The sequence below is a fragment of the Salvelinus sp. IW2-2015 genome, linkage group LG33 (genome assembly GCF_002910315.2).
Source record: "Salvelinus sp. IW2-2015 linkage group LG33, ASM291031v2, whole genome shotgun sequence".
Taxonomy (NCBI): Eukaryota; Metazoa; Chordata; class Actinopteri; order Salmoniformes; family Salmonidae; genus Salvelinus; species Salvelinus sp. IW2-2015.
The window spans coordinates 3238858-3263449 of NC_036872.1; the positions used below are offsets into that span (position 1 = coordinate 3238858).

At 43.2% G+C, this 24592-nt stretch overlaps 1 protein-coding gene, 1 long non-coding RNA gene and 1 pseudogene across 4 annotated transcripts in view; 2 read left to right on the forward strand and 1 right to left on the reverse strand.

Annotated features, from left to right (window-relative positions):
- On the forward strand, nt 1-18106 carry LOC111958073 (nucleolar protein 6-like; annotated as a pseudogene).
- The window catches only part of LOC111957749 (aquaporin-3), a 17093-nt gene continuing 10365 nt past the window's right edge, over nt 17865-24592 (forward strand). Inside the window, exons 1-3 of one of the 3 annotated variants that reach the window (XM_023978721.2) lie at nt 17865-17955; nt 18084-18236; nt 18326-18505. In XM_023978721.2, coding sequence (XP_023834489.1) covers nt 18135-18236; nt 18326-18505 — 282 coding nt within the window. In that variant the 5' untranslated portion in view covers nt 17865-17955; nt 18084-18134. Of the gene's footprint in view, nt 17956-18083; nt 18237-18325; nt 18511-24592 lie in introns of those variants that run through there. The other 2 variants (XM_023978720.2, XM_070437066.1) reach the window with 2 other exon arrangements.
- The window catches only part of LOC139023600 (uncharacterized), a 457670-nt gene continuing 451858 nt past the window's right edge, over nt 18781-24592 (reverse strand). Inside the window, exons 2-3 of the long non-coding RNA XR_011474755.1 lie at nt 18923-19752; nt 18781-18872 (exon numbers count right to left, since the gene is read on the reverse strand). This is a non-coding gene — a long non-coding RNA (uncharacterized lncRNA). The remainder of the gene's footprint in view (nt 18873-18922; nt 19753-24592) is intronic.

The following is a 24592-nucleotide window of genomic DNA, read 5'->3' on the forward strand; positions in this document are numbered from 1 at the left end:
GTTTTTAGGGGCAGTAGCTATTTAATCTCCATCTTGTCTCTTTGCCAATGCCAACAGATGGAGGAACTGCAGATGGAGGAACTGCTGAAGGAGGTTATCGTGAGTGAGCGCAGGAAGCATCTGATCGACTCTTTTGTCCAGAAAGTCACTGAGCAGCTCCACACTGTACCACAGACTCCTGAGGTGGAGGAGGTATGTTAGTGACACTGTGTCCAGGGGATTAGAACTAATGGCAACTTGTTGTATTTGGTCTGAACTCAGTGACCTCCATAAATGTTTCAATGCCAATCTTTCTTTATCTCCAGCTGAGGGACCTGTCATGGTTGTCAGGAGGAGTAAAGGTCTCCTTTCTCCTGGTGCCAAAGGCAGACAAAGGCAAGTTCCACATGGCACCCCCCCATCTCTGTTACCATCATGGGCATCTACCCACTGGGGACTTGCACCAAACCAGACATCTCAGTCGATCTGGCAGTCACTATTCCTGCCGTACGTAACTCCACACTATTCACTCTGAAACATGGCAGCCATAATTCGATCATACAACAATAATAACATGCATCTATTAATGTTTTCCTTCCAGGATGTCCTGCACCCTGAAGATGCCCTAAACCAGAGGTACCCACGGAAGAGGGCACTTTACCTGGCAGGGCTGGCACAGCATCTTCCCTCCTCTCGTGACGTTGGGACCATGCGGTTTTCATGTCTCCATGGCAACCGTCTCCGCCCCCTCCTGTTGCTTACCCCTCCAGGTACCTAGCAACATACTGTAGTACTACACTGTAGCATCTGTTACAGAAGGGTGGTATAGGAATGGAGCCAAGTCATGTAGTCTATTTCACTGTTTTTGTTAACTCAAAGTCTAGGTTTGTTGGCTTTTGCATGCAACCTATATGTTTGTTAGCAAGTACCTATTCAGTTAATTGGTTGTGTGTCAATGATGATTCAATGATATGACTATTTCTCCATGGAAAGACTCCTCCAGTTTCCTCTTGAGGCTCCAACCCTGCCGTCCTCCGGGCTTCTTCAAGCCCAGCCGCTTCCACCCCCAGAGGAACAACATCCGCACTGACTGATACACTGGCTTGGAGAGCTCTCGGCCAGGTGAGGGGCACTACCCAAAACCAAGCAGCTTCGATATATTGTTTCCTGTTACAGTTCCGTTCTGATCTGGAACGTTAATGTACACAGATGGTTACTGGATGAAAGCTCCTTGTTGATGGAGAGTACACTGACCTGAATTATACAAGTGGTGCACTGGAGAGATACTTCACCTTACAATCAAGACTAAAGCCTACATTCTCACCGATTCCTTTTCTGTGTGTTTGTGTAGATACGAGTGAGCAGTCCACTCCCCACTACAACAGCTCGGTTCTGGGGGACATGCTCCCCAGGAACCACCTGCTGTTCCTGACTGCTGTGAGCTGCCAGTGTACTGCCTTTGCAGAGCGAGTAGCCCTGCTCAAAGTGTGGCTCAGACAGAGGGAACTGGACCAGGTTTGGGCCCCTGCGCCATCCGCTCCCTCTTTATCAACACCGTTTTATCAGGCTGAACCCAGCTCTTACACTACTCTCTCTCCCGTCCCCAGGGAGCAGGGCGTTTCAGTGGTTTCCTAGAACAGCAACATGGAGCCTATCTCCTCTCCTCCCGCAGAGTCAGCAACACTGTGACCGCCTACCAGCTGCTCCTCAACAGCTTGCACTTCCTGGGTAAGACGCATGAGGTCTCAACCTACCTGTCTGTTTGCTCCTACAGTTGGGGTAACATTGCATGTACCATAAATACTGTGCCAGACTAAGGAGGAAACAAAAACAAGAAGGGAAAAGAGGTTGATGTGTATAAGTGAGTCTGTGGGGGGGTGGGCTTTAGGAGGGAGGGAAACATGGTGATGAACTCTGAGTCACGGATGGCTGCAGGGAGGGAGTTCCAAAGTCTTGGAGCAACTTTGGAGAAGGGCCTGTTGCTGACGCTCTGAAGGGTAGACCTGGGAACGGCAAGTTGGCCTGCTGAGTGAGCTTGTGGGTTGGTAGGGGAGACGAAGGTAAGAGGGGGCAAGGTGGTGGGTGGTGGAGAGCTTTGTAGGTCAGTAGGCGGTGGGAGCCAGTGGGGTTCACCTAGGATGGGTTTGATGTGCTGCCAGATCTTAGTGTGGTCATGTCATTATGTTTCTATCTTTTCTTCCCTCTCATTTGTCATCCCTTTCTTCTCTTCCTCAGCTTCCACCGACCTGACGGAGAATGGAATTACCCTCGCTGAAGACCCAGATTCAGCAGCGGTGAGCCAGGCCTAATCCAAATGTCCTTAATGGGGGGATGAGTGCGCAATTTCTCCATTATGGATCACAATCACATTTTATTCCTTTCTTTCCCTCAGCCCTCTCCCGCCGAGTTCCACAGTGCTTTCCAGGTTGTGTTTGTCGACCCCTCTGGATACCTCAACATGTGTGCCGACATGACCAGCTGCACCTACAATCAGGTAAGCGCCCTGTGCCAAGATGGCTTCAGATTGGCTGGTTGGCAGTAACGTTTCCTCTGATTGGTTAACTGTACCCTATTTGGCTCTCAGGATCAGTACGAGGCGTCGCTGTCGCTGCAGTTTTGGGACGACCCCACTGTGGATGGATTCCACGCCCTACTCATGACCGCCAAGCCCATGATTAGGACCAGTGACCATGTCTTCTAGTAAGTACATTGTTCAGATTCACACACTTATCGTTCTCTCCTCTTATGCGTCAACTTTCTATATATATTTTTTTCACTCCTGTGTCGGTGATCAGGCTGTGTGTGCTGGTGAAACTGCAGTCCTGCTGTAAGAAGCTCGACCTCCTCAGTGAACTCATGGACCACAGCGGAAACTACATCCTCACTGCGCTCCCCTTTATCCTCTCCTTCCTGCAACAAGTTCTAGGCCAAAGGGTCCGCCTCCTCACCCACTCCCTGACCCCTGAGGTGAGCATTCTCCTGCCTGTAGGGCTGTTGACTGGAACAGGCCGATTCAGTACTTTTTAGAGCTGTTTTCTTGATAAAACTCTTGAGTGGGTATTCTGGCCAACGTGTGTAACGGTGGTCGGTGGAGAGTGAAGCACTAGGCCCAGCCACCCCTGTCCTTTGGCCTGCTGCTCAGGATGCCTCTGTACTGGAGAGAGGACACCCCCAGCTGGCAGCTGTACGTACCTCAACTCCTAATCACTGATCTAGGATCAGATCAAATTGTGTGTTGAGGCTGTGTGTTGTGGAAATACTGTTGAGCTATTCATCAACATTTCTGCATCTACACTTTTTGAATGGAAAGCCTCTTTGGTAAATGTCCGCTATCTCCACCTTATACGATGTACTGTTTAAAAACGTTTGTTTTATTAGCCGCATGGATGGGGATACACACGGTATACACCATCCAACGACATGCTTGCTTGTAGGTTTCTTCTCAACAATATGGACATAATAAAATATAAGAATACGAACATAAAGTAAATGGTACAATATAATAAACATTTTAGCATAAGTATAATACAGGAATGCACAATTTTTACACATGTTTTGTGGAAGGGGGGTTTGGAGGGCAAGTGTTTTTAAATTGTGCAGTATTTCGCGATCATAATAAGAGTCTGGTAGCATCAGTTGTAATGTGGCGGTCATGACATTTTGTCAGCCAGTGATTTTCTTGCAAATAACTGACGGTCTCATGGTAATTTATCGATTTTAATAAACAGAAACAGGTTTAGCAATTCCGGCTTCCACGCATAGCCTACAAGCCACTGATGAGGACATTTGGAACATCTACACTTTTTTTTAAGTCTAAAGAATCAATTTAATATAGCCTACACCATCACAATAAATCCATTATTTTAGGCAGGTCTAAAGATACATTATGATATGACATGTAGCCTATTTCAGAAGAACGGAATAGCACTTTCTGAGTCGTGCATTCGAACCCAGCAGTCAGACCCCCTTGACTGTTTGCACATTTTGTTATGTTACAGCCTTGTTCTAAGTGATTAAATCTATACACGATAATGACAAAGCAAAAACAGATTTTTAGGAATGTTTGCAAAAACTGAAATTTTACATAAGTATTCAGACCCTTCACTCATCACTTTGTTGAAGCACCTTTGGACGCGGTTACAGCCTTGAGTCTTCTTGGGTATGACGCTACAGGCGTGGCACACCTGTATTTGGGGAGTTTTTCATATTCTTTTCTGAAGATCCCCTCGAGCTCTGTCAGGTTGGATTGGGAGCGTCGCTGCACTGCTACTTTCAGGTCTCTCCAGAGATGTTCAATTCCAGGCTCTGGCTGGGCCACTCAAGGACATTCAGAGACTTGTCCCCAAGCTACTCCTGTGTTGTCTTGGCTGTGTGCTTAAGTTTGTTGTCCTATTGGAAGGTGAACCTTCGCCCCAGTCTGAGGTCCTGAGCGCTCTGGAGCAGGTTTTCATTAAGGATCTCTCTGTACTTTGCTCCGTTCATCTTTCCCTTGATCCTGACTAGTCTCCCAGTCCCTGCCACTGAAAACATCCCTACAGCATGATGCTGCCACTACCATGCTTCACCGTAGGGATGGTGCCAGGTTTCCTACAGATGTGACGCTTGGCATTCAGGCCAAAAAAAGTTCACTCTTGGTTTCACAAGATTCTCTGGTCTGATATCTCAAACTAGCTCTACCATAAGGGCCTGATTGGTAGAGTGCTGCAGAGATGGTTGTCCTTCTGTAAGATTTTCCCATCTTCACATAGGAACTCTGGAGCCATGTCAGAGTGACCATCGGGTTAATGGTCACCTCCCTGACCAAGGCCCTTCTCCCCCGATTGCTTGTTTGGCCCGGCGGCCAGCTCTAGGAAGAGTCTTGGTGGTTCCAAACTTCAATTTAAGAATGATGGAGGCCACTGTGTTCTTGGGGACCTTCAATGCAGCAGACATGTTTTGGTAACCTTCCCCAGATCTGTGCCTCAATACAATCCTGTCTCGGAGCCCTTCGGACAATTCCTTCGACCTCATGGTTTGGTTCACTGTCAACTGTTGGACCTTTTTATATAGACCGGTGTGTGTCTTTCCATATCATATCCAATCAATTGAATTTACCACAGGTGGACTCCAATCAAGTTGAAGAAACTTCTTTGGTGGGAAAAACGGTTTTCGCTTTGTCATTATGGGTTATTGTGTATAGATTTAATATTTATTTAAACCATTTTAGAACAAGGCTGTAGCGTAACAATGTGGGGAAAAAGACGGGGTCTCAATACTTTTCGAATGCACTGTATACGCTTAATTTAGTCATTTATGCAACTTTAGTTGTGATACAAACGTTAGCCTATATGTTTAGATTTTTAATACCTTCTGAGGTTGCATGATGTGACTAATGATGATTTGATAAGAGGTGCACGAAAGGCAAACGGTCTGCTCTGTTTCTTGCGCATGCTGCACACACTGCGTTCACAATATGACAAGCACTTGAAAATATTCTCACCCATCAGACTAGTCTCAATTTAATCTGCTTTTTACATAAGCCTGCTAATACGTGTGGAATTTTTATTTTATTAAGAATGGCGTCATGTCTGGAATAGCAAATGGAGGTTACGTGCAGTTACGTTTTTAATATGCCAGGTAGGCTACACTGCTTGTAAAGCAGATGAATGTGTTTTTCATTTAGAAAGAATTGAGCAATAAATATAGCAGCACGACAAGGTCGTATCCTCTTTTTTTTTAAATAGTGGCTGGTCCAAATTCTGTTTTCACATGTGATTGTGCAATGACTGGGTTTATAAGAACACATGTGTAACTAGGCTCTGTAGGCTATGGACTATCCAACCATGTTCCAGGGGTCTTGGACCTTTAGGCTATAGGTTATTTGGCCACTTTAGTTGTGGTACAAACCTTATCAAAACATTTAGGCCTACGGGCTATGCTACATGATGCATGCGGCTATGATTTGAAAAAGTCCCACCAAAAAATGCATGTTCTGTTTCTTGCTGGGCATCATTCACAGGTGATATTCTTACCCGTCAGACTATCAATTTAGTCTTCTCTTTACATATACTAAATAATATGTGTGAGAATTTTGTTTGATTTAAACTGGCCATTATGCACCTGTTGGAACTGCTGCAGGATCTTTTTTTTTATTTTTACATGGCATCCATATGTACTTGAATAGCGACTGGAGGACGGTTTTCCCGCGTTTAATTTTCGATTTGGTAAAACAAAGTAATGTCTTTAATTATTAGGACATTTGAGAAATAAATATAGAAAGCTGATTGAGATCCTCTTTTTAATAGAGGCCATCATCTCTGTTTTCTCATGCAATTGCATAGCCTATAGAAACACTTTTTTTTAAATTTCATTCCATGAGGAGCTGGCTCTTGCTGCACAACAGGCAGTGGTGGGAAAAAGTAGCCAAATGTTATACTTGAGTAAAAGTATAGATTCCCTTTTAATAGAAAGTTACTCAGTAAAATACTACTTGAGTAAAAGTCTAAAAGTATTTGGTTCTAAATATACTTAAGTATAAATAATTTCAAATTCCTTAATCTAAGCAGAAGGCACCATTTTCCTGTTTAAAAATGTTACGGATATCAGGGGAACACTCCAACACTCAAACGATGCATTTGTGTTTAGTGAGGCTGCCAGATCAGCGGCAGTAGGGATGACCACGTGTTCTCTTGATAAGTGTGTGAATTTGAATATTTTCCTGTCCTGCTAAGCATTCCAACTGTAACGAGTACTTTTGAGTGTCAAGGAAAATGTAGGGTGTAAAAAGTACAGCTACCCCAAAAAATTACTTAAGTAGAAATACTTTAAAAAGTACTACTTAAGTACTTTATGCAACTGACAACAGGTGATCCTATTCCACTCAAACTCTGAATGCCAGGGCTCTCATGAAATGTTTGATTTGATTTGCATATGCATTGATGTCAGTGATTTAGAGGGACATTATAAAAGGGGTGGTTCGAGCCTTGAATGCTGATTGGCTGACAGCCATGGTATATCAGACCATATACCACGGGTATGACAACATGTAGTTAGACTGCTCTAATTACAGTCTTAAGCAGTTTATAATAGAAATAAGGCACCTTGGGGGTTTGTGGTATATGGCCAATATACCACACCTCCTCGTGCCTTATTGCTAAAATAGAGCACTGAGTACTGGTCATTAGCAACTGGCAGCAAGTTTGGTAGGCTACTAATGACCATCAGCGGCATCAGAGCACAGTTTTGGAGAAGCCTAGTTACTGTTACTCAACGGCCACGTGGAATTTGACTGTGGTTATGATTTGTAACAGGCTCCTTTCTCCTCTCCTCAGCCATGCAGATATACCAGAAACCTGTGTGAGGTACATTGTAAGGATGCTGGATGAAGTCCTCAAAGTAGGACATGAGGTTGGTCAGTTTTTCTGTAGTAGTGTGTCTTACCAGCAGAGGATGCTGGTGTGGTTTGACGACTTCCTCCATCCAAACCGTATCTGAAACGTAAAGCTGTGTTTGTGTGTTTTCTACTATGAGCCCCTCTCTCGTCGCCTCCTGTTGTAGTGATCTTCCACATGGAGGGCAGTGGGAAGTGGCCTCATAACCGGGTGGCCGTCCGTCACATTAAAGCAGCCTTCCACATCGGCCTGGGAGAACTGCTGACCAAACACCTCCAGCCCAGCCCCACACACCTGGACGTGTTGGAAGGTAGGGGCCCTGCTTTCTGTCTGTGGGGGTGGGAGCTGGCCTCGACATTAACGCTTTTCCGGGACAAGTAAATAGTCTGAACAGAAGAATATAGATTCAAGTTGTCAGGGAATGGACAAGTAAAAAAAATATATCATCACAATCTTCAACAATTACTCTGCTCACAATTGGATCAGAGGCCAACATTGTAAATAGATTTGAATATTATTCCAAAGTACATAAATAAAAAAAGCCGAAATGTGAAGGTGATATGCGTAGGCCTGTTGGCTACAGCCTCATGTATAAACCGATGCTGACATGAGGGAGGTGCCAGAAAATGTAGCCAAACGTTAACGGGACTATTAACTACATAAAAAGAGACTAATCGGAGAGGGTTGTGACCATTTGCGCATCGCACATCACCCACCTTGAATCTGAGCGGAGGCGGTAAGCATTTTGAAACTATTTAACCATAAACTTGGTTGTTTAAAACAAGTTTTATGTAATTTTATGAAGCATGTTTTAGCAGTACCTTGGTTTAAAGTGGCCTAGACAAAATATGACCGTAGAAATGTTAAGATAATTATTCATATACCATTGAAACTAGTTATTTTTTTCAATGTTATTTTATTGTCCAGCAGCCAAAGGCCAAGTCTTAGTCAAATTAGTCAAATTAGTAGTAACCCATGTTAGTTGATGCATCTTTAGAGCTCCCCGATTTTCTTCATTTCTAAAACCGCTCGCTTGTGCAGTGCGCTTTTGAGAACGATGTTTTCACACTAATTGCATTTTGGAACATTTGCGTATAGCTTACAGCCATGTGCACATTGCTGAGTTTATACTATTACGAGGGGGAACTTTATCAACATTTTAAGCTAAATTGTTTGATCTGCCTCATTGCTTTAATTTGTGCAGCTTCCTTCCCTGGAGGGAATAATTTTTTTTAACTTAAATAGTATTTGGTTGTAATTGTAATGTTGCAATTTTTTATAGGCTACCAAGGGTGGCCAACCATCCTCCGGGAGAGTCTTTTTAAAGGGGCGTTGTTGTATTTTGAGTAATTGTTGTCTGATTCTCTATGGTAAAAAAGATAGTAATGCATTTTATTTAGTGAAATGGTTCCTTGCGTCATACAATGATGTAAAAATGGTGTTACTTGAGCTTTAAAAAAAGAATGGTCCTACTGGTCCGACAGACAAGTGGCTAAAAAGTTAAGTCAACCACTAGGGTCTGGGTGTATGGTTAGAGGTGATGATCATTCATGACTAGTATAGGTAAAGGAAAGCATAGGCCTAATGGACAAAAATGAATGGCAACTTATTGCCAATGGGCGAACCATATACACAATCGCAAATACCACTCAAATGGGCTGCAGATGGTGCAAAACATATTGCTAATGGAACATGGCCAATGCCGGGTGTAATAAACCAAAAATCCAAAAGGTGGCGAGCGCGCTCCACCGTCTGAAAAATATATGGGAAATGGACAGAAAGTCACTTCTCAAGGGTGAAATGACAAACTTAAGCTTTATAGAAAATGCGTTTTGGACCACTTTTGTATTATTTTGGGATCCAATTATACATTACTTAAGAACCGTATTGATATAGATTTGTCTTATTTCATGCAAGTTTGTACATAAGGCCTATGTTATGTCCATATCAGGCATATAATAATGCAAATGGCCACTTGTCACACATTATACTCCAAATGGGCAAAATGTAAATTTGCCATATATGATCACAGGAAGTCGATTCCGAACCCAAAAGTCAGTGAACCATGTCCAGATGGCTTATATGATGACCAAATTATATAAACTCAGCAAAAAAATAAATGTCCCTTTTTCAGGACCCTGAATTTCAAAGATAATTTGTAAAAATCTAAGTAACTTCACAGATCTTCATTGTAAAGGGTTTAAACACTGTTTCCCATGCTTGTTCAATGAACCATAAACAATTAATGAACAAGCACCTATGGAACGGTCGTTAAGACACTAACAGCTTACAAGAAGTAGGCAATTAAGATCACAGTTAAGAAATCTTAGGACACTAAAGAGGCCTTTCTACTGACTCTGGAAAAACACCAAAAGAAAGATGCCCAAGGTCCCTGCTCATCTGAATGAACGTGCCTTAGGCATGCTGCAAGGAGGCATGAGGACTGCAGATGTGGCCAGGGAAATAAATTGCAATGTTCGTACTGTGAGACGCCTAAAACAGTGCTACAGGGAGACAGGACAGACAGCTGATCGTCCTCGCAGCGGCAGACCACGTGTAACAACACCTGCACAGGATCGGTACATCCGAACATCACACCTGCGGGACAGGTACAGGACGGCAACAACTGCCCGAGTTACACCAGGTACGCACAATCTCTCCATCAGTGCTCAGACTGTCCGCAATAGGCTGAGAGAGGCTGGACTGAGGGCTTGTAGGCCTGTTGTAAGGCAGTTCCTAACCAGAGATCACCGGCAACGACGCCGCCTATGGGCACAACCCACCGGCGCTGGACCAGACAGGACTGGCAAAAAGTGCTCTTCACTGACGAGTCGCGGTTTTGTCTCACCAGGGGTGATGGTCGGATTCGCCTTTATCGTCGATGGAATGAGCGTTACACCGAGGCCTGTACCCTGGAGCGGATCGATTTGGGGGTGTAGGGTCCGTTATGGTGTGTCACAACATCATCGGACTGAGCTTGTTGCCATTGCAGGCAATCTCAACGTTGTGTGTTACAGGGAAGACGACCTCCTCCCTCGTGTTACCCTTCCTGCAGGCTCGTCCTGACATAACCCTCCAGCATGACAATGCCACCAGCCATACTGCTCGTTCTGTGCAGGACAGGAATGTCAGTGTTCTGCCATGGCCAGCGAAGAGCACAGATCTCAATCCCATTGAACACGTCTGGGACCTGTTGGATCGGAGGGTGAGGGCAGGGCCATTTCACCCCGAAATGTCAGGGAACTTGCAGGTGCCTTGGTGGAAGAGTGGGGTAACATCTCACAGCAAGAACTAGCAAATCTGGTGCAGTCCATGAGGAGGAGATGCACTGCAGTACTTAATGCAGCTGGTGGCCACACCGGATACCGACTGTTACTTTTGAGTTTGACCCCTCTTGTTCAGGGACACATTATAACATTTCTGTTAGTCACATGTCTGTGGAACTTGTTCAGTTTATGTCTCAGTTGTTGAATCATGTTATGTTCATACAAATATTTACACATGTTAAGTTTGCTGAAAATAAACGCAGTTGACAGTGAGAGGATCTTTCTTTTTTTGCTAAGTTTATATCACTGTGTTAAGCCCTGAATCAACCTAGAAGGTCTATTTGTCATATTTGATTATTGGAAGTCAGAATTTTCTTCTTGGGGTTGATTCTGCATGTCCTTATTGATATACAGTTGAAGTCGAAAGTTTACATACACCATAGCCAAATACATTTAAACTCCGTTTTTCACTATTCCTGACATTTAATCCTAGTAAAAATTCCCCCTCTTAGGTCAGGTAGGATCACCACTTTATTTTAAGAATGTGAAATGTCAATAATAGTAGAGAGAATGATTTATTTAAGCTTTTATTTCTTTCATCACATTCCCCGTGGGTCATAAGTTTACATACACTCAATTAGTATTTGGTAGCATTGCCTTTTTAAATGGTTTAACTTGGGTCAAACGTTTCAGGTAGCCTTCCACAAGCTTCCCACAATAAGTTGGGTGAATTTTGGCCCATTCCTCCTGACAGAGCTGGTGTAGGCTTGTAGGCCTCCTCGCTTGCACACACTTTTTCAGTTCTGCCCACACATTTCCTATAGGATTGAGGTCAGGGCTTTATGATGGCAACTCCAATACCTTGACTTTGTTGTCCTTAAGCCATTTTGCCACAACTTTGAAAGTGTGCTTGGGGTCATTGCCATTTGGAAGCCATTTGCGACCAAGCTTTAACTTCCTGACAGATGTCTTGAGATGTTGCTTCAATATATCCACCTAATTTTCCTTCCTCGTGAAGCCATCTATTTTATGAAGTGCACCGGTCCCTCCTGCAGCAAAGCACCCCCACAACATGATGCTGCCACACCCGTGCTTCACGGTTGGGATGGTGTTTTTCGGCTTGCAAGCCTCCCCCTTTTTCCTCCAAACATAACGATTGTCATTATGGCCAAACAGTTCTATTTTTGTTTCATCAGACCAGAGGACAAAAAGTACGATCTTTGTCTCCATGTGCAGTTGCAAACCATAGTCTAGCTTTTTTATGGCGTTTTTGGAGCAGTGGCTTCTTCCTTGCTGAGCGGCCTTTCAGCTTTCGACGATATAGGCCTCGTTTTACTGTGGACGTTGTTTCTTTTTGTACCTGTTTCCTCCATTTATCTTCACATAGTCCTTTGCTGTTCTGGGATTGATTTGCACCAAAGTACATTAATCTCTAGGAGAAGACCGCGTCTCCTTCCTGAGGGGTATGATGGCTGCGTGGTCCCATGGTGTTTATACTTGCGTACTATTGTTTGTACAGATGAACGTGGTACCTTCAGGAGTTTGGAAATTGCTCCCAAGGATGAACCAGACTTGTGGAGGACCTACAATTTTTTTTTTCTGAGGTCTTGGTTGATTTCTTTGGTTTACACAGTCGCTGCTATCAGACCGAGCGAGCTACGGCCAAGTGGGGCACCTCATTGAATTCGGAACGGCCTAGAGACTATAGCGATGTTTTGTTTGCCGTTCAGTGATTAAAAAAAAATAATAATACATTTGCATGTCCATTTGGTGATGGTAAATCCCAAATTAAACATATTGGAAATGTACGCTGTCCATTTGCAATATAAAATATGGACAATGCCAATATATTATACTGCAACTAGGACAGTCAGCCATCAGTCAATAAGATATCATGTTTCTCGTCCTAAGAACCTCCTAGAGCTACATAACTCACGGTGCACTACCGCTCTAGAACAGGTTTATAAAGTTTCAGAGCTCTAGGTCTGACAGTTCTTTGATGGTTTGTACGCTGGTAACATCTTAGCTGTGTGTGAGTTTTTCTTTGAGGTCTGATGGGCAGTGTGAACACTTGTCAGGCTAGAGCATGTCTCTATGGGTGCTGTCTCTGTGTCCTGGGCTTATGGGGTGTTTTTTGGGGGGGGGTCTCAAAATAATACTTGAAGTACACGGGGCTGTGTGAGTCTGTCCAATTGCAATATGAAATATTGGCATTTGCTATTTATAATATGGAAAATGCCAATATGAAATATTGGCATTTTGGACACTGTCCATATGCAATATGAAAATGCACCTAACTTATTGAAGATGGACAAACTTCATACAGAAAATTGCAGAAATCATGTAGAGCTCCGAAACCTGCCTTAATGGATTCGCCTTAACATGCCTCAACTGGATCTATAACTTTTTTCTAATCCCAGAAAATGTGCATTAACTCAGAGCGTTGTGGCTTCGACGCCGTCTTGTTTCTAGGCTGCGCCTCTGCTCGTGAGTTTTGTCTTTGGAGTCTGTTCCGTTTGAGAAACAGCCATGTCCATTTTGGTGATGAAATGGCCATTTGCCATGTAGTCAGTAGGCCATCTGGTGGAATTTTCCGGTACAGCAGAAAAAAGTCAATTATATTCGTTTTTTTTATATCTCAAAGTGTCCTGGAAACAATTTTTTTTTACTTCCCGGAAGACCACGCTTCGGGGGGCAACCTGAGCCAGTCGCCTATTTTTTTGCGCACCCGTGGACGTCTCATAAGGGGCCGTCCATTTGCCATGTGAAATTTCTCAACCGTATGGCTATGTTCATTCATGACTAGTATAGGGAAGCACTCTTATCAGGCCACTTGACTAACTGTGTGTGTGTCAAGGATGGCTTGGCGTTCAGGATACAGGTAGCTTACCACCGGGAGCCTCAGGTCCTGAGGGAGAGTGTGTCCAGAAGGACTCCTCATCGTCAGGGACAACGAGGAGGCTCAAGCCCTGGAGATGGCAACCATGCACCGGCCCCTACTCACCTGCACGGGTCAGGCACTACCTTTACACTGGAGCGCTCCTTCTATCAGCTAACATTAGCTCTACATATCCTCTCCCCCGCTCTCTCCACAGCATCCCCTTTCAGCTAACACTTTAGCTTTACACATTTTTCCTCTCACTCAAACGAACACACGCATCTTAATGTTTGTGGTTGTGTGTTCTAGGCTCCAGCAACTCCACCCGTACTTTGGGGCGGTGTGTCGCCTGGCCAAGCGCTGGCTGGGAGCTCTTCAGCGATGACATAACAGAGGACACTGCTGACCTGCTGGTGGCGTCCCTCTTCCTGCAGCCGGCCCCCTTCACTCCTCTAGGGTAACTAGCTACCTGCATGTCAGTCCATCGCTGACCCTTTCCCTCTGTCGTCACCTTGATGTACCACATGACTGATACAACCCCTCTCTCTCTCTCCCTCTTTTCTCTTTGTCCGTCTACCCCTTCTTTCTGTGTTATGTAATTTAGTAATTAATGTTAATAAATTGCAATTATCTTTTTAGGTCTGAAACCCAGAGTTTGTAAAGTTCTGGTTTAAATGAAACAGACAGAATTCCCATCTCACAATTAGTCAGATCCAATTTTATTTGCGAGAGCTCTCCCGTGCATATACAAAAACGTTCCTGTTATACTATTCTCTTAACCTACACACATACATACACACTAATATTTGGATTTTCTCCTGAAGTCTCACCACAATTTATTACCACTCAGCTGACAGTTCCAGTCCCCCCCAGATACGGGAAACTTGGAGGGGCTCTCCCTGTCCTATCTTATCTCCACAGAGTTATAGCTGGGTCGGTTCAAACATAGGTTAAGGAGTCTCTTGTTTTCTTTCGGCACACACATACATTCCTTTCTTCCCCAATGGTTATCAGCTTTAATTACTCCTTGTCCATGCTACATAACCTCTAATCCTAACGGTTATCAGCTTTAATTTAAGCTCACCTTGTCCATTGCTACAATAACCTCTAATCCTAATGGTTATCATTTTTAATTACTCCTTGTCCATGCTACATAACCTCTAATCCTAATGGTTATCATTTTTAATTACCCCTTGTCCATGCTACATAACCTCTAATCCTAATGGTTATCATTTTTAATTACTCCTTGTCCATGCTACATAACCTCTAATCATAATGCTTAAGTTTCTGGGTAGAATTATTTAATCATTTATCTTAAACCCTGATAAAATATTTTAACATTCTGTCATTCTCGCTGTCTCTTGTTCACTCTTGTCTCGCTTTGCTCTCTTGCTTTCTTTCTCTCTGTCTCCATGTATCTTTCTCTTCCGGTCTCTTTCTCTCAGGTCTCCTCAGGTGGGTTTTCTTCGCTTCCTCCACCTGCTCTCCTCCTTCGACTGGAGAAACAACCCCCGGTGGTCAACCTCAACAACCAGCTCACCGGTGAGCGCGCACACACACACAATGTGGATGTATATTGTATCTTATTAACATATTTGTTTCTTATCATATTCGTGCATTACAAAAAATAACCAATGGGGTGTTCGCTCTCTCGCTGATGTGCTTCATATGTAGACTTACTTTTCCCACTCTCTCTCTCTCTCTCACCCTCTGCCCTGTCCTCATCTGTAGCTGCTGACTACACTGAGATCAAGAATGACTTCATCGTCTCCAGAGTTTCTGCCTGTCATGTTCATTGCCACGCCCAAAGACAAGAAGCTGTCAATCTGGACCAAACAGGTTCCATCTGAACAGGTTAGAACATGGGCACACATCCAGTACAGTCACTAGTACAGTCATCCAATGGCATTTTATTTCCGCAGCCCATTGTACACAACATAGTAACAGACTCAGACTTGAAAGAGAAGAAATTGAATACAAACTTTTCAAATGATTGAACTGCGGTGTACCAACTCTCACACTGTCAAAGACCGGGGGGGGGGGAATCCTGTCTGTATATTAAGTAGTATAGTCAAGGCTCTAAAGTGCGACCATTTTGGTTGCATATGCATCTAAATATTTTGCTGTGCTACCTACAATTGCAATTTTGGAGCACCTACAAGAGAAATTACTCAGATAATAGTTGTTGTAATGATTATACTTCACTCTACTGTTGTTTCCGAGTGCCCTAGAGAAACGATTGAGTGAATATTCGTTAGCATCATGGTTGTACCATTTTACTATAGCAAAAAATGTATTGTTTCTAGCCCTAACAGTTCAGAAGATATGACCCATATTACCCGCACAACATTTTTTTTCTTCCTATAGGGGATTAGATGTCTGCGTTTTTACTTTCATAAACCATGTCTCGGGCCATTCTTAAGCTACTCGTGGGCCATTCATTTACGCCTTGTTCAGTCATGTTACCTCATTAGCTAGCTAGCTAACAACCGGATAACTTTACCAGTATATTCAAACATTTGGGGGCACAGAAAGAAAGGAAAAGGGATATATCTTTTTCAGGAGATCAATGATCATAGTAATGAATGACTGATCTCTTGCATGTCATCACACACAATGTTCTTAAAGGGATAGTTCACCCAAATTGTACAATTAATAATTGGTTTCCTTACCCTAATGTTTTAGCATTTCTGGCACAAATCCCATTTAAGTCATGGGGCCGATATGAAAATTTTTCGTGCATCATGTCCAAATCATCCGAAAGTATCTAAAATCGATTGTGAAGCTCAACAAAGTAACTTGTAGATGATTTGAACATGAAACATGCTAATATCATTCCTATGCCTTTAATGGGATTTGTGCCACAAATGCTAAACCGTTAGCATGTGGAAACAGTGCCAGGGGAACTAAACCAAAGCATGGATGCTGTCATACCTTGTCCATAGACCGCTTACAGGGTAAGGAAACCAATGTCTTTTGGGTGAACTAAAATTATCCATGTAATGCATCTCAACAAGAAAATTGTGCTTTTATACAATGTTGAAACCTAATATTCTACAAATGCCATTTCTGCTTTTTATAATTAACAAATATATTTACAGGGTTACATATTCGTTTCTAGGGCACAATGTGTGCTTCAGAAGTAGCTAGAATACATGTAGGCCAAATACAGGCTTTAGCAAAAAAATAGTTTTTTACTTTTTTACAAATATTTCCGGTGCTCCTAACTTTTAGACGTTGGGAGCACCAGTTTTACCAATTAATTTTTTTTTAATTTAGAGCTGTAACTATAGTAAATATAAAAGTAGAGGTGCCATCATTAACAGCGGAGCAGAAATGAATTGCATGTTCTTGTTAGTCGGCAGTCAGTTACCCTATTCTTGGACCCTTCCTCAAGGCACACGGCTCTCCTGCGTCACACTGTTAGAGGATCCGCTCATATCATTATCAGTACTACTACTTAGGATGATAAAGGTAATGCCATGCACATTCCGTTTGTGATGTTATAACACCAATATTACATTCATTCAAAATGGCATTAAGAAAATCTTACCTCACCAGTTCTACCTCAACCACTTGATTACAATGCTCAAACTAGCTGTTCTCCATACCTGGCATCTTTTTATGTGTTTCTGTCAAAGAGCTTTGAATTCAATAGGTCTACTGCGTGACGTGCAGAAGAAGCAGAATTGAGAGGTAGATTGAGCCGAGAACACAGGCACATGTATCAATGGAACAGCTATTAATTGTGCTCTGTGCACATTTGAAAATGTACCAGATCTTTTATCATGAAGTCGTCATCTGACCTGGGGTTAAGACAACGGAGAGCGTAGTCATAGTGAATCATTGGAACGCCGAAACAATCTTTAGTGACGATAGATGAGGAGAGTTCCGAATGAGGAGTTTAAACACGGACAACAAACAGGTTTTGTAGGGTTACTATAATGGCTAGTGTGGGGGTGTGATATAAATGTGTGTTATTAAATGATGTGTGTTTTTCTCCCTGGGTGCTCAGATGCTTCAGCGTGTGGTGATGGTGGCCGCAGAGAGCCTGAAGGTCCTGGAACCTCAGCTGACGGACGCCAACCGGATACAGGACGTCCGGGTTAGTCACGCACACACTTACCCATCAATCTATTCCCACGCACTCATAAAACTACTACATGCACACTCACATTCATGTTAGTATGTTTTTCTTAATTTCCAATAACTGAACTGCTTTTTTGTAATACACCATTCCATCATTAACTTTCCCTTCTCTTCCTCTGTTCGCTCGCTCTGTGTGTGTGTGTGTACAGGTGGTCAAGTGGCCTCCTTTGGATGCCTATGATGTCCTGATCCACCTGAGCCCCAAGCAGGTGCCCTTACTGAGCTAGGCAGTGGACCCGCCTCATGCCATCTTCAGCGGGGGCACTACCCGTCATCGACTTCAGCCCCGTCACCCACTACCTGGCAGAACGGAGTGAGTGCGTGTGCATGCCTGCACGTGTGTTGGCGATAGATAATTTTTGCATACATACATGAGGCTCAGGCTAGATGGGTTTTTATAGAAGCAAAAAGGCAATGTCTGCGTTTTCTCCTGACATGCAGATTTTCATTGGCTCCATTTTTAAACCGGTGTCTCTTCCCGTCTTTCCCAGGATGCATTTGGAGACCTGGCTCTGTTCTTCTGTGACCCCCTACGGCATTACTGTGATCGCAGTGCTATGGAAGCCCAAAGCCATCAGCCCATTGCCTTTCAAGGTAAAGACAGAAAAATTAAAGAAAATGTCTTTCTGCTTATACATTTCTTTGTGTACCCCCCCCCGGTCATGTGTCTCGCCCTCTTCCAGACCTCACAGATGGTGGCTCATCGTGTTGAGGTGAGTGGGGAGGATTTTCACACTGTCCCCAACGTGGAGGCCATCCTGGAGGACTTCAGGGCCTGGTCAAGTCAGTGGAGGCAAGGACCGGTGAATGGGTGGTGTGGACTGAGCACGTGCGCAAACCCACAAGCTCGCACACAGAAACACGTACGGTAATTGTATTTTAACTTAAACAATCACATTTTGAAATGGATTACCCCATAGCCAGCGAAACATGTCAACTCGTTGACACCTTTTTGTCAAAATGAAATCAACATGTAACACAGTTAGTCATTGTATATCCAATTGTGTGCTAAATGCAAGCCATGCACATTTACTGGATAAAATAAACATTGTAAGAAACTAAGCATGTGAAGTCTTTGTTTTCGCTGGTGCTTTAACCCTGTCTGTGTTACTGTTTTGTACGCACAGTGTGCTCAAATGTATTGGGACAGTGACACATGTTTTGTCTATACTCCAGCACTTTGGATTTGAAATGATACAATGATTATGACATTAAAGTGCAGACTGTCAGCTTTTAATTTGAGGGTATTTTCATCCACATTGGGTGACTCGTTTAGAAACTACACCACTTTTTATACATAGTCCCCCTCATTTTAGGGATCAAAAGTATTGGGACATTCACTTGTGTATTAAAGTAGTCAAAAGTTTTTGTTTTTGCTCCCATATTCCTAGCACACAATGATTTATATTAAGCTTGTGACTACACTTTGTTTGGTTGCATTTGCTGTTTATTTTGGTTATGTTTCAGATTATTTTGTGCCCAATAGAAATGAATGGTAAATAATGTATTGTGTCATTTTGGAGTCACGTTTTATTGTAAATAAGAATAGAATATGTTTCTAAGTAAGATGGATAACTATTGAAAGATGGCTGATATGCAGTTTTCTACACGGTGCAACCTTTTGGTAGCATTTGTATATCATAGGAAAAGACACCACATTTACACACACTTGCATGAAGTCCAAATATATCATACTTTGACAAAAAAAAATGACATTGACTTAAATTGTTGTCGAACCAGGAGAGGAACACCATGTAGTAGTACATCCTCCTGTAGTAGTACATCCTAGCCATGCCAGGCTCTCTGTACCAGTGGAAGCTGCTGAGGGGAGGACAGCTCATAACAATGGCTGGAACAGAGGGAATGGTATCAAACGCATGGAAACCATGTATTTGATACCATTCCACCAATTCTGCTCCAGCTATTACCACGAGCCCACCTCCCCAATTCAGGTGCCAACAACCTGTACTCTGTACATAGATTTTTTTTAGACTAGTGTAACCAACACAGGGTATGAGCCCAGGTCTCCTGCGCACCAGAAAAGCATAGGCCTGCTAAAATGAAGCCTAGGCATTGACTCTGGGAGCCAAAGGGTCTTAGGTAAGGCCTACTCATACATGTGTGTTAGGTGAACCACCTCTGTTACAATTCACCATCCTTTGACCTCTTCACATTGACCCATCTGAGCCACAGCATAAATATGACTGACGGTTCGAACAAGGGTCTTCTGCACATCAGAAGAGCACATAAGCCCGCTTAACCAAAGCCTACCCTCTGGGCAAAAACTGGTTGAATCAATGGTTTTTTCCCCATGTCATTTTGAAATAAAAATGTGATGTTGAGTCAATGTGGGAAACAGATTAGATTTGCATAAAGTCATCAATGTAAGGGATTTTTTTTCTTTTTCACCCTTTAACCTAAATCCAATGAAAGGGTGACTTTAAAAACACAATTCATGTTGAGTTCTCTCTAGTTGACAATTCAACCGAATGTAAGTCCAAACTAGAAATGGAACTGTGCCCAGTGGCTATAGCCAATGCAATTCTTCAGGTATCAGACATAGCCAATGCAACTCTTCCGGTATCAGGCAAGATTACTCATTATGCGACTAACTAACCAGAAAGAAGTGGTTTGGTGACCACAAAGATGTGATGAGTAACTTTGCCTAGTGTTGAGTAACTGCCTGAGACCAGAAAAACAGCATTGGCTCCCCAAGCTAAATGACCTAAGAGTTGGTTTAGCAGGCTAAGATGCTCTTCTGGTGTACATGACGCCAGGTTCAACCCCCATCAGTTACACTAGTCTAATATCAATGGGCATAGTGTGTGACATGGCTAGGATCTCACTGCACTGTGGTGTCATGTTGCTCTCCTGGTTCACGCCTCCAGGAAGCAATTTGCATACAGTTTGAAAATTAAAAGAGAAAATGCTCAATTGGGCGGTTGGAAAATAAAAACACACACTCCATTTCACTTTGCACATTGCAGTTATCGTTTTCTGTTAACCTTTTGGCATTTTATTTACCATTTGCAATTATCCATTTTCATTGCAATTTCATTGTGGCATGAATCATGTGCACTTATTTGAAAATAAAAAAATTCACATTTCAATTGAGCATTTAAGCATTTCATTTTTGAACTGGCCCTGACTCCCCTCCATATATGCCTGCTAAATGTATTTTCATCTTGAAGCTTTCTTTGGAAAATGGTCCTTGTGATTGGGATTCCTGCTAGAGCTATGTTCAGTTTAGCTCACTCAACTTCATTATCCCGCGGCGGATATTCATTTGGTCATCACATTGTCGCTTTTCAATGTCTGTGTACAATCACCATGAATGTGTGTAAAAATGTGTTGACCATACTGACTAGATGTTGAGGAAATTCCAAGGAGAGGCGATGTGTTATACCTAATCAAGCTCCATTGTGTCCATCTCCCACATAATCATGTCACAATGGACAGATAATTGTCCGGACTTATTTTGTCCTCGCCCAATGTTGTTAGCTATCTAATTATTACAGGATTTCCTGCTCAAATCGTGACTCCTCGCACGTTGGGAATTATCTGGTTACCTGGTTCAACCTTTTCAACAATTAGTCTACTTTATATATCGTGTCCCCACGACTGCTTGCCTAACCAGCTGTAACTGAAGTTTGAACTCCGTTTTTAAAGTAATAACTTGCTTTTGACTTGACTGTTGCATTTTTTCCAGTTTGGGATGTTTTGTCGACATTAACACTTAGAATGTTAGATCTGCACTGAGTATCCCTTAATTGAACAAATACTTTGGGGAAATGAGCCCATCTGTGTGATGCTGAAGTAGTGAGACCTGCTGAAGTATAGTGTTGTCCCTAAAGACTTGAACACAGTTGGCAGTGTGCCATATATACCAGCTCCTAAGAGGCTATTTCCATCATCAGTCTGTAAACGATTGCATTACAAAAACACGTTTCACAAAAATGTCAACTATTCCAAAACAGGATGTGTGGCCATGTGAGCAACGACACAGACACGCTCGATCTCAGGTTCACCAACCCTCCTATAGCTTCTTAGAAGGAGCTGGTCTATCTAGCATGTGTCTGTGTGTAGTCAAGGTGAGGAATTCTATAGTTTAACACTGTCAATGCAAAAGCTCCACAGCTGTTAAAGTTGAGGCTGAGTTTTTTTATAAGATGTATTTTTCTTATGGTAAATGCTATCCTAGTAAAGTGAGTATTTGTGCGTGTGTTTGGATTCTGACGGTTTATGTTAACCAGTTTACTCAGTCATTCAGAGTAGGCGACGCAAACTACTCACCTGCAGTGCCTCACGTGGCCATACATCCAGTTTTGGAATAGGTGCCATTTTTGTGAAATATGTTTTCGTAAAACGTAATGCAATCGTTTACGGATTGCACTAACATTTTAGTGCTATAGTATCTCATGACAGTGTTTGGAAAAATAGGTGTTTGATTGTCAGGCCAAATCAGGGTAAGAACTCTTCTGAATGTCACTCGGGGAGAGATGGAGGAGTAGCCTTGTCTGTATGAATGAATTATATATCAAATCAAGGTCACATGCACCGAATACAACAGTTGTAGACTTTACTGTGAAATACGAGTCCTTTCGCAACAATGCAGACTTAAAAAGTAAGAACAATTTGCTAAATAAAAAAGGAAATAGTAACACAATAAAATAATAGTAACGAGGCTATATACAAGAAGTACTGGTACCGAGTCAATGTGCAGGGGTACGAGGTAGTACGAGGGTAAAAGTGACTAGGCAATCAGGATAGATAATCAACAGCAGCAGTATGCGTTTCATCAGTGTGTGTGTGTTTGAGCATATTTAGTGTGTGTGTGGGTAGACTCCAGTGAGTGTGCATATAGTGCAAGAGTCAGTACAACAACAAAAAAGCGGTCAATGCAAATAGTCTGGGTAGCCACTTGATCAACTGTTCATCAGTCTTATGGCTTGGATGCAGAAGCTGTTCAGGTGCCTTTTTGGTACCGCAGAGAGAACAATCTATGACTTGGGGAGGTTTGACAATCATTTTTATCCAATACCGCCTGGTATAGAGGTCCTGGATGGCAGGGAGCTCGGCCCTAGTGATGTACTGGTGCATGCACACAATCCACTATAGCACCTTGCGGTCAGATTCCAAGCAGTTGCCATACCAAGCAGTGATGCAGCCGGTCAAGATGCTCTCAGCTGTATAATGTTTTGAGGATCTGAGGGCCCATGCCAAATTTTTTCAGCCTCCTGCCTTCTTCCCGATTGTGTTTGGAGCATGATAGGTCCTTATTGATGTGGACACCAAGGAACTTTTAAGTTCTCGACCTGCTCCACTACAGTCCCGCCAATGTGAATGAGGACGTGCTTGGCCCTCCGTTTCCTGAAGTCTACTATCAGCTCTTTTGTCTTGCTGACGTTGAGGTAGAGGTTGTTGTCTCTGACCTACTCTCTATAGGCTCTCTCATCGTTGTCTGTGATCAGGCCTAAGGGGCAGCCGTGTTGAGGGTCAGCATGGTGGATTTGTTGTTGCCTACCCTCACCACCTCCAGGGCGGCCCATCAGGAAGTCCAGGATTCAGTTGTAGAGGGAGGTGTTCAGTCCCAGGGTCCTTAAGTTAGTCATGAGCTTGGAGGGCACTATGGTGTTGAATGGTGAGCTGTAGTCAATGAACAGCATTCTCATGTAGGTGTTCCTAGGCTCTGCTTGAAACATGGATATTCCAGACTGGGTCAGGGAAAGGTCAAATGTCAAGTTAGACCTACTTGCCAGCTGGTCGGCGCATGCTCGAATTACATGTCCTGGTAATCTTCTGGCCCTGCGGCCTTGTGAATGTTAACCTGTTTAAAGGTCTTACTCACATCGGCTATGGAGAGTGTAATCACACAGCTGTCCGGAACTGCTGGTACTCTAATGCATGATTCTGTGTTGCTTGCCTTGAAGCGAGCATAGAAAGCATTTAGCTTGTCTGGTAGGCTTGCATCACTGGGCAGCTAGCGGGTGGGTTTCCTTTTGTAAACTGTGATAGTTTGCAAGCCCTACCGCATCCGACCAGAGCCAGTGTAGAATTCAGTCTTAGTCCTGTATTGACACTTTACCTGTTTAATGGTTCACCGGCGGGCGTAACGGGGTTTCTTATAAGCGTCTGGATTAGTGTCCCTCTCCTTGATAGCAGCAGCTCTAGCCCTTAGCTCAGTGCAAATGTTGCCTGTAATCCATGGCTTCTGGTTGGGATATGTACGTATATGTCACTGGGGACGATGTAGTCCATGCACCTAATAATGAAGCCGGTGACTGATGTGGTAAACTCTTTTATGCCGTCGGATGAACCCCGGAACATATTCCAGTCTGTGCTAGTTAAAGTCCTGTAGCTTAGCATCCGCTTCCTCCGACCACTTCCGTATTGAGCATATCACGGGTACTTCTTGTTTGAGTTTTTTTTGCTTGTAAACAGGAATCGGGGATGGAGTTGTGGTCAGATTTGCCAAATGGAGGGCTAGGGAGAGCTTTGTAGGCGTCTCTGTGGAGTGAAGGTGAAAAAAAAAATGTGCGTCTAGTTGCACGGGTGACATGCTGGTAGAAATGAGGTAAGACAGATTTCAGTTTATTGCGTTAAAATCACCGGCCACTAGGAGTGCCGCCTCTGGGTAAGCATTTTCTTGTTTGCTTATGGCCCTATACAGCTTGTTGAGTGTGGTCTTAATGCCAGCATCAGTTGTTTGTGGTGGTAAATGGTATGGTCTACAGCTTATAATGAGGTATTATAACTCGGGCGAGCAGAACCTCTAATATTAAGGAAGTCTTGAGACTGAAGTAGACTACTTTCACTCTGTGTGCTTTCCTACTTCAACGAAATGTTCTATCGTGTTGCAATCAGTGTTGGAGTTGTGAACTACACTTAGGTCAACTAGAAATGTATTTACATTTTACAGTAGCTTGGTGGTAGTCTTGGTATTGTTTTCA